The 10,597-nt window shown below is 39.4% G+C and overlaps 1 protein-coding gene across 3 annotated transcripts in view; it reads right to left on the bottom strand.

Moving 5' to 3' along the window:
• Positions 1–670: 670 nt before the first annotated feature.
• The window catches only part of LOC146565380 (roundabout homolog 1-like), a 144,279-nt gene continuing 134,352 nt past the window's right edge, over positions 671–10,597 (bottom strand). For all 3 annotated transcript variants that reach the window (XM_085288505.1, XM_085288506.1, XM_085288507.1), the window contains 16 exons: positions 10,297–10,531; positions 10,042–10,163; positions 9,703–9,874; positions 9,168–9,365; positions 8,495–8,521; positions 7,909–7,948; positions 7,564–7,718; positions 7,055–7,414; positions 6,847–6,966; positions 6,621–6,756; positions 4,258–4,410; positions 3,720–4,165; positions 2,901–3,041; positions 2,586–2,807; positions 2,249–2,403; positions 671–2,090 (listed from right to left, as the gene is read on the bottom strand). In XM_085288505.1, the coding sequence (XP_085144631.1) occupies positions 2,076–2,090; positions 2,249–2,403; positions 2,586–2,807; positions 2,901–3,041; positions 3,720–4,165; positions 4,258–4,410; positions 6,621–6,756; positions 6,847–6,966; positions 7,055–7,414; positions 7,564–7,718; positions 7,909–7,948; positions 8,495–8,521; positions 9,168–9,365; positions 9,703–9,874; positions 10,042–10,163; positions 10,297–10,531 (2,697 nt within the window). In that variant the 3' untranslated portion in view covers positions 671–2,075. The remainder of the gene's footprint in view (positions 2,091–2,248; positions 2,404–2,585; positions 2,808–2,900; positions 3,042–3,719; positions 4,166–4,257; positions 4,411–6,620; positions 6,757–6,846; positions 6,967–7,054; positions 7,415–7,563; positions 7,719–7,908; positions 7,949–8,494; positions 8,522–9,167; positions 9,366–9,702; positions 9,875–10,041; positions 10,164–10,296; positions 10,532–10,597) is intronic.

The raw sequence follows: 10,597 nt of genomic DNA, 5'->3' as shown, positions 1-10,597 counted from the left end.
TTCAGGATTTTGTGTTTTCTGTATTTTCAGACAAAAGCTGAAAAAAGGACAAGTTCACATCATTGTTTTATTTCCATCCTCTCCTCTTGTCTTCTCTTGTATTTTTGTTTGTTCTACATGGTTTTTTTTTCTAATTTCCCGTTTTATGTTGACATAGTATTCTGTTGTGTGTAGTTTGAGCTTTGCTTTGTTCATTTCCCTCCATTGTCCTTGCCTGTCATGAATTCTTTTTACCAACGGTCAGCTCATTCCGTTGTCTCAGTGTGTAATTAGCTCCCTCTCAGTGTCTGTATAGTCCTGTGTTTCCTTTTATAAGGTCCTGTTCCCTGGTTGTTTTCACTGGGTAATGTCATCATTCTTTTCCACCTTGTAGATTGTCTAATGGTTGGACTTTTGATTTCATTAATAAAGGCTACTGTCTGTATGCATGTTGCATCCTACCCTTGTCTTCAGCATTGGAGTTGTCATCTCACATTAAGAAACATACATTTCAAGGACAAAGTTTGTTAACTTTTGAAAAAAGATGCAAAAAATGTGGGTAAATGTCATGGTGTGTACAGTGGCCAGATTTAGCCATATATATTCTTCATGAGGTGATAACGATTGTCTCCTTAAAACTGGAAAGTGGAATAAATATTGTCAGTATTGTGTTAGTAAATGAACTACTACCTTATTTCTTGTCGCTTAATGAACAGCAATATTTATTTGAAGAGAGTAGTTAAAGTGACATATTTGTTCCATATTTAACTTACAGAATAGAGCTGGACAATATGACTAAACTCTAGAACATATAAACAGTAAAATGATTGTTTTTGTTTTTTTTAAATATGTTTTTTTTTTATATAAATGTTATTTTTTTACTTGACCTTACTTAAATGGACTTTCAACATTTGTTTGGCTACATATGACCGGTTTAACATTTTAGGTAACTGGCTGCCTAGTTCCCAAAAAGTTCAGCTCTGTTCATCTGGACAAAACTTTTTTCAGTGGGAGAAATGTTTTGTCACTCATTCAAGCGACTTCTTCAGTCTAGTTCTGGACTGATAACAGTTTGGTTGGCTTGTAGTTGGATATCACTGACTGTTGTAGTCACTGTGGTTTCAAGCAGCCCAGGTATTTCAAATTACAATATATGAATTAACATCAGTAAGCGAGTCACATATTGTATTTTGGCAGACTGGCATGTTGTCCAGCTCTACACCATAAGTTGGCCAGGGTCAGGGGAACAGAGGAGTAGATAGAATTAATTCAGTGAAGAGAAACAATAAATGAAACCAGTCCGTGAACAAACTTTCATCATCCCAGTGGGAGGACAAAGCAGTCATGGTGTTAAGTAAAACCTCCTACAGGTGAATCTGCATGCAATTCTCTCAGTACACACAACAGATAGTTCAGATCTGAATGAAAACAGCTGAAATGTACGCAACTGAATGCACAATCACAATCAACAATCAGCATGATGAAATGATCAGCAAGACTCAAAAAACGTGTTTTCTGTAGGACTGAAAATTCATATAGCAATGACTTAGAATAAAATTATGTGATTGTGCTTTTTTAACCAAAGTAGGACAAATAATACAAAGACAACATATACATCACTTAGAAAACATTAACACTGTTATATAAAATTTGAATTTGAAGCACTTCTGTGGCAGTAAACAATTTACAAGATGGCAGGTAATGACTGTATATCAATTATAGCAAAGTAACAAGACAACTGACAAACAAAGATCATACTGGACCGCATCAAGCAGTCATTGTGGACAATACTTTTGTAGACACTCACAACCGCCATCAAATGTGCATTTATATTACTAGAGCCAGCCTCCAACAGGTCAGTGTCCTGGAGTCTGGTCAGCAAAAGAAAGCAAACAATAAACAGTGCATCAAATAAAAGTCTAGTTACTTAAAGATGAGAGCACTTTTTTCCTTTTTTTCCAACACTTAATGAGAAATCTGACTTTTAAAAAAACTTATATTGTGCAGTATTTTTGGAGTCTTTTCCACTTTTTTAAAGGTTGTAGTCCTTTCTCTGAAGCAACAATAGGATATTCCTGTTGAGCTCACATTGCTTCTTAGCTTTTCAGGAACTGTGGAAACAAAACAGCATTAGTCTCATTCCTCTTTTTGTTTTTCCTACACACACATACACATGAATATATATATATATATATATATATATATATATATATATATATATATATATACACACACACACGCAAAGTGTTAGCTACACATTTTCATGTACCTCTTCCACCTGTCCCAAAGGTGCCACCTGTCCACCCTGTTTAGTCCTTGAGTCTCCAGATGATGCAAATTTGGATGAATTAGACTCATTTGGCACTGTCTGAGTTTGTCCTGATGGGAAAGAGGGACGACTGTACAGAAGAATGTCCCCAAATTCTTGAAAAAGAGAAAATCAATCAATTAAAGAGTCAGTCAATTAATTAATTAATCACACATCCAATGGCCTAAAATGATAAGAGACAAAAAAGATCACATAAAATAATAAAATGCAAAAAATCTCCATTATAATTTGGGTGTAAATTTAAGTTTCAAAATGAGCAACATTATCCATATAGTACCAGAGTGCTGTCGGTTTTTGCTGCTCCCTTTTCCTGCTAATGGAATCTTGTGATTCTCCTGGCTCTCTCTTTCCTCAACTGTAGCCTCTTTGACCCTGTGAGTCCCAGTGCTGCCTCGTCTACCCCGGGCCTCCCCAGGGCCCATCCGAGGCAGCGTGGCCCCCCTCACTTTATAGTCACCATGGGACATCTGGCTGGTGAAATCCAGAGGCATACAAGTGTCTGTGGAAAGAGCAGTGCACAGAATTTTAAATATTGCAATCATTAAGAGACACAGTATGCAACAGCAAAACTTATCCGTGGGTCTTTCTTTACCATCACTGAAGACGTCTTTGGGTTGGTAACCCTGTGGAGCAGATTGGTTCTGTTTATGGCGCCTGGGCCTTTTATGTGTTATTGCAGGACTCATGTTGCTATCTGTGGACATGGGACTGCTGGGTCGCTGCTGTCGCCGCCCTAAATCATCCCATGGACATAGATAGCACAGATTAACATATAACATATGGTAAGCTTACAGTTATTATTGTAATTGTAAAAGCACTTTGAGGGCCCCGAAAAGCGCTCTATAAATGCAATCCATTATTATTATAATTGGAAGAGAATTTGACTTTTGTTTTTGTCTCTATGATAATAATAATAATGATAGTTATGCCAAAACACCTCCACCAGCTTCTTTCTGTGAGTAATACAGCTCTACATTTTCTGCAAAAGTTGAACAGTTTGGCTATTTCAAATGTTCTTTAATGAGGTCTAAGGTTGTCAGTCATCCAGGTTAGGGTGGTGCTTGGATTTTTTTGGGACTTCTTTTTTGCTAGTGAAACCAAAAAGATCAAAATACTTAAAATAAACCCTTTCATATAGAATTATGTTAGTTTGTCTAATTTTGAGCCTTTAAAAATAATGGGCTACATATAAAAGTTAGTGAAATACTGCATGAATTGCACGTTGACACACACACACACACACACACACACGTAAATACCAGATTATTTTTCATTTAAATAAGCCAGAGATTGCTGCCACTTCTCCTCAGCTTGAGCTTTGAGGATTTTGATAGTTAGTATGGCTAGTATGTGTGTCTTAATCTAAATATTTATGGACTGAACTGTATTAACTCCCCATATGCTTCCTCACCTGACTCCTCTGGGTATCTGCACATGCGCAGGCCAACAATATCCCGCGATGAGGCTACTGCCTGGTTGAAATCTCCATCTGTAAAGAAGGATCCTTCTGAAGTGCTGACCACACTGGACCTGCCTGATGAGATGTTGTCCTCAGATGCTGAGCCCCAGCTGTTAACCATAGACCCTGTGACTGATCTGTCCAGATCTCCAGTGCTGGAGGCCGGGGTCTGGTCCAGTCCATGCAGCAGCTGCTTGTGTGGGGACTGGTGGTGCAACTGGTGTTTGTGCTTCTCGTGGTTGTGGTCTTGGCTGTAATGACTTTCAGTGAGCTCTGTATCTGTTTCCTCCTCCAAATCTTCATCATTCTCTTCCTGTCCATCAGTACCCACGCAGAGCGGTATTGAGCTGTAGGTATGTGTTGGGGAAAGAGGGCGAGGGTTGCTTGTGACGTGTTGACTGTAAAACGAATTTAAAAATCTGTCAAATTCTGTCATGACAATAGTTTTATTTTAATAAATGTATGCACGTTGAATTCGGTCGTGGGTTACCTGAGATGTTCTGCTGGATTGTGTAGGCCATTAGTCAGGTCTCCCTGTGATGGTGTGATAGGTGGGTGATTATAAGATACTTCAGTAGAGGATGAGACTGGCCCTCTAACTGGTGGAGTTGGACAGCCTTCAGTTCTCTCTTCTGGATTAAAACTGATAAAAAAGAATAGCTGACATAATCAAATGGCTAAAGAAGTCCAACCATTTGCCAAAGTCCTGGCATATTAGTCACAATTCATTAGATATTAATGCAAAGCCCTCGGTGCATCATCAACACTTTCCATCAAAGAAAAATACAGAACATACAGAAGTGAACTAAAAGCACAATTTAATTGCCCAATTGTGACAGATTAAATTATCCACAACAGCAACTGGTGCCTTAAGGTCCTTGGGCAAACCAGTGGTTTGCAAAATCCATGGCAACTTTTTTTTCATTAAACATGTCATAATGTAATTCCAGTTATATAATCCTGCTCTAATAGTAAACTAACTGTCAGTCAATGCCATAAATGTGAATATTGTAATTGGTTTGGCTGTTATAATGAGACCGTGTTTTGTCCTGCGCCAGGGGGTGGGGGGTCAGTGAAGAATAACTAAAAGTAATAATATTTTTGCACAACGAAGTGCATGTTTTCTAGCAGCTTGAAATGCACTACTTTATGTAAGGCTGTGCTCAGACGTTTATATCCACTCATCATAGCCATGAATGTCATGGTAATCTGGGGCTTTTTAATTATTTCTTTAAGGTGTTCTATGCCTATGTGTATAACATACATTTTTTTACAGTTTAAAAAAAAAAAAAGATTTTTTTGCACAAATTTTAATTTATTTTGGATTTTTTCTAATCTAATCCACACTGGGCCTTATCCACAAGGGACACAATTTTGAAATGTATACATTTACGCATTTATTAAACTGTGCTAAAGGTTTTAGAATGTCTTTTAACTAGCCCAGGCCTACTAACTTTTTGTTAGTGATCATGATTGACTTCAACCCGTAGTTTCTCTTTGCCGTATTATAAACAATTTGTCTGACAGCACTCATTGGATTGACCAATATTCAGAACAATAGGAAAGTCAAAGGACCTTAGTGAAGATCTAAGAAGGAGAGAACTGTTGAGTTCAAGTTGGACAGGTACCTTGGAACCATTTCTAATAAACTGCAGATTTCCAGATTATCAGTTTAAACAATTCTATGTAAGTACAAGTTATTCAATGCGTCACCACTTTGCCAAGGGTCTGGAAGAAGGTTCAAACTGTCACACTTAGATGTGAGTAAATAAGTTAGGATGTTAAGAAGAATACAGGAACCACCAAGAAAACTACTGCAACACCAGCATCACTGTCCACAACTTTTAGATGGTCTGAGAAAAAACCACCTACTCCAAAATCAGCACATTTAAGCTTGGCTGAACTTTATAGTTGTGCACTTGGAAAAGCCATATACCTTGTGGAGAAATATTTTATAGTCAGATGAGATATAGATTGAGTTAATTGGCCACAATGACAAGAGTTATGTTTGGAGAAATAAAGGTGAGGCTTTCAAACCTACGACCACTGTACTAACTGCACAGCATGGTGTTGGTGACGTCATGCTCAAGGGCTGTTTTGAATCCAGTGGTAGTGGTACATTGCACAAAGTGAATGGAATAGTGACGAAAGAGGACTACCTCTATATTTTTCAGCTTTACCTCAACTCAACAGATAGATGACTTGAACTTGGGCAAAGTTGGGTGTTCCAACACGACAATGATCCCAAATACACTTTAAAACTGGTTTTGGAGTGGATAAAGTAGGTTATAATTAAGCTTCTGGAATGGTTTTCCCAACGCCCCAACCTCGACTATGCTTAAAAGCTGGGCCTGATCAGGAAACCTATCAATTTAAATGAACTCTACCAATTCTTTGAAAGAGAATGGTCAAAATGAGTGGTCAAATATCCACCTAGAATGATGCAAAAAGCTTGTTGGTGGCTATCAAAAGCATCTGGCTGAGGGCAAATTGCTAAGGGACATTTAACCAAATATTAATTTGGATGTATGTATATACTGTATCTGACCCTGTAAATATACTATTATCCTTTTGTGGATTACAGAAAAACCCAAAATGAATTAAAATTTGTAAAGCTAATTCTTGTTTTCTTTAATCGTTAAAGATGTACGATGTACAACCTTTCCATCTTGGAAAAAGAACAGTTAAAAGAAAGATGTTGTTAGAATCCCAAAATTACCATCGCATCCATGCCCATGATGAGCCTATGTAAACTTCTAATTGCTTCCATATTGCTTTTGGCAACTGAAGGGGATATGCTAATCTGTCTATCAGCATGTGCTGTGTAGAAATACAAGTATCTTTTCCTCCTACCTTCTTTCCATGGGAAGGCTATATTCATCACAGTCCCAGGCATTAGCATGAGGAGGAGATAGGGCTTCTCCCCAGCTTACTGCATTATGTTTTGGGATCTTTGGGACCCGTATTCCCTTCTTTTGATTTTGACTCCCTGAGAAATGAAAAATAAACATCAAGATAAACAAAGTCCTGCGGTTTGCCTCATTAATATTAAACAGTACAGACTAGTTGTTGGCTTCACCTGAGGTGCTGTTGCTGCCTCTGTCTGAACTGTGGTGTGAGCCACCTGTGCTGTGATCTCGGGTCTGGTTGTAGGGGATAGCTTTAGGATGAATCATTCCTTCTCCTCCTTGCAAATGATCTGAAGACAAAGCAGCAGGAAAAATGTACCTGTATTTCTATTTTTTATATAAAAATAGTGTAAAACATATCAAGGTGGTCTTCCCTACCATTACTTTTTTGTTCAGTCAAGTTGTATTGCATCTGTGCTGCCATCTCCTTTGGTATTGGAGGCAAATTGGGGGGCTGTTTCCAGCAGGGTATATCCAGAGGCTCTGCTATTGAGCCGCCAGAGGCTGCCTTATTCTTAATGCTGGCCTGAATGAGCTGTGTGGTGGCATATGGAATAGGCTCATATGTGGCTGCTGAATCCCCTCCTGGACTTGCATAGCACAAGTTGGAGTTGTTGAATGTTTTAATCTCATTGAGTTTGTTGGAGAGATTCACATCAGTGTATATGGCTGTCTCAGACCCAAGCTGTCCCTCCTGTTTGTTTTCTGGGTGGTTTCCATAGTTGGCTATGCAGTCGGCTGAGTACGTGAAACAAAGCAGCACATGAGCATGCAAGAACACAAATTTTAGCACAGCTACAAGGTGTATGATTTTTATTACTTGAGCAATATGTATGTAAGCTTGTAACAGAGCTAAATTAAGTCTGAGTTTGTGAGACTGCACTCACCTGGTCGGCTGTATGTTGTCATGTTACTGTCACTAGTGCCATTGCCATTATTGCAGCAGTTGATGCTACAGTCCTTATGATTGGCACATGCATTTGGCCAACTGTCTGGCAGCCACAGCTGGTTTAGAGGTTCACCCATGCTGAGAAGGCCAGGTCTGCAACAAGGAGGATCACAGAGGTGTCAATCACAACCTGCCACCTTCATAAATGAGTAATGAGTGAGCATGGACTGGGTGCCTTACAGCACATTTAAAGCAAGAAGACACCTCCCCCTAGTGGTTCCACTGTGCAAGTGCATTTCTTTTATTATTTTTTATTCAACACAAAGGGACAAAAATACCTCACCTGCCAGCACTGCATACTGATTCTCCTCTTTGATATGCAACTGCAAAGAGAAAGAGGAAAACATTCAGCCTTGATGAGCTGTCAAAAAGATGAAGCGCTAAAGGCAGAAAAAAAACATGAAAGAAGTCTAAGCAAAAAAAGAAAAAGAAAAATTAAAGCAAAAAGTCTACATGCTTCTATCCATGGGGTGTATAGTTTATGTCTGGTTTCTGCGTCTGTTAAACTGTCTCGTTTAATTTGCATGAAGACACCACAAATAATTGTCTGTTCCTTTACACATCTCAGCACAACACAACTTCACAATGGATTTAGTAACACTTGTTCGCAGTTTCTCCAGTAGTAAAATGTCATATAAAAGATATTAATCTTGTTTGAGAGATTCCATATTTTAAAAATTATAAACAAATGAACTTAACCTAAGCCAATGCACTTGGTCCAATGGGACAAGTACATTGTTGCAATGTGTCCATACAACATATGTTTCTCTCCATTGTTCTATGAAACAAATGTTATATGAATAAACATATCCAATCATTTGCCACATAAAATCTAACATGTATTAGCAGCTAAAGCACATAGTACATACCTGTAGGTGTAAAGGTGAATGAGGGAACTGAAGGAACAAATGACAAGAGAAATCAGTTTTACTCTTTTGTAACTTAGTTACTTTAGTATCTAAATTGTTAGATACTACCATAGTACATTATAACATTGCAGACCTTTGTATGCAACCTCTGCTGTGTGATGGGCATCTCCTCATGTAAAAGTTTAAGGTGTACAAGTATTTTAATAACCACATGCCACCTGTGTTAGTGCTGCCTCTGACACAAGTGCCCAGAAGAAGGTTAATAAGGGTGACAGGCGACCCAGGAGACAGGGAAGAAATATCAGCAATATTGTAGCACACATGCTAATGGCAGTTTGACAGGCCAGTGGCTCCAAGAACTGTGCTATGTTGAGGAAATGGCACTCTACAAATAAGCAATTAAAGGTCAGCCTTTGAATGTCTGCAAATGCAAATTTGTTTCTGAAGTCTTTGTGTCTGACCGTTTGATGTGATCTGCTTATCAGCCACAGAAAATATTCCTTAATATCACTGAAAGGACAATTGATGATCAGTGTGGTGGTAACATGTCATGGCTTGATCCCTTCTACAGTCCTAAAAGTCTTCAAATGTAGGCACATTTGGCCCATATAGATGTGAAATTGATATTTACATCTACTACTGTACAGTAAGGACATAGGGAAAAGGCACACACCCTTGCGGATGCCAGTGTATGTGCTGCTGAGGCCGCTTCTTTTCTTGCGGTGACGGTACAGCCACACGCTGAAAATCATGAGAACCAACCAGCAGGTGGCGCCAATGCCAGCGATAAATGCGGGCTGCTTCACCACATCTGAGATCTGGGACAATGTGTCTCTTTCCTCGCTGATATCCATCATCTGGCCTGCAGAGTCTGAGCAGTAAAAACAAAAGGAGAAGGTTCAAACATATATTGCCACACATGCATATGTACAGAAAATGCAGAAAGTATAACTGGACCCTTTAGTATGTTAAAAAAAAAAAGTTAAAGGGCCCAAAGAGAGAAAGGCATTGCTTAAACAAACATAAAAAAATGTGAATCTAACCATGAATAGATTAAGAACAGCATTATGCTCCATTCAGATTTTTCACTGAACACACAAAGGAGGCTCTGATCAACTGCATTTGGAGGTTTTCTCTAAAACATTCTGTTGCTGTGCTCAGACGTGTGGCTTTCTAATTTTAACACTGCATTTTGGCAGAACATTTACCTAACTGAAAGAAAGCAACGTCACTCTGTACTCCAGGTCCAGCACCATTGCTAGCTGCAACCACCACACTGTAGCGAATCCCCGGTGCCAGACTGGAAATGAGCACGGAGAAGGTGGAGCCATCCACTGACTGGTTTACATGGTAGCGACTCTCATTACCCAGGCACCAGATCTGTCGAGAAGAAGGTGAGATGAAGATGAGAGGGCAGTGATTGCCCGAGGGACACACTGAGCACCTTAAGTCTTACAGAGATACAATTTGCATTTTAGTTGCAATACAAGACGCAGAAGGACAAGTACAGGAGTGAGTGAGTGATAGCTGTCTTTTTTTTTAATAACCTTGTATTCCTGAATGAGTCCAGCCTCTTCTGCATTTGGAGGAGGTTTCCAGGAAACGAGAATGGCAGTGCCATTGGCCTCAGTCTTTGTGACTGTCACTCCCTGGGGTGCTCTACTTGGGGCTAAGACAAAGAAGCACACAGTTAATAACGGAGACATTAACAGAGTCGCTGATATTGTATGATGATCATGTACAATGATATTTAAAATCACTATCTCTTTGGTATTTATAGATAGTCTAAGACAAAACTTCACCTTCTTCCAGTGTCCTGACCACCTTCACCTCACTGTCAGTTCCCTGGAACTCGTCAAAGAAGGGACGCACTTTGAACTCGTAGATGGATCCCTTCTTCAGCTGACTGATCACCACCCCGTCCTCAAGTGGGGCACGTAACTCCTGGACAATCCACTGCCCGTCTGGTTGGCCATGCTCAGCAGACGCCCTGTAGAGAACCTTGTAACCCTGGATGTACGGGGACTGCTGTTCGACCTAACAGAGATAAAAACACGTTAAGATATCAGACCACATGACAATGAGACTCTTTTTGAACACCGG

This window comes from Mchenga conophoros, linkage group LG10 (genome assembly GCF_057382185.1).
Source record: "Mchenga conophoros isolate Kocher_MC1m ecotype Shallow Benthic linkage group LG10, M_conophoros_male_GT1.1, whole genome shotgun sequence".
In the NCBI taxonomy this organism is placed as follows: domain Eukaryota; kingdom Metazoa; phylum Chordata; class Actinopteri; order Cichliformes; family Cichlidae; genus Mchenga; species Mchenga conophoros.
Note: the sequence above shows the minus strand (reverse complement) of the source record. Positions and strands in the feature narration are given on the sequence as shown.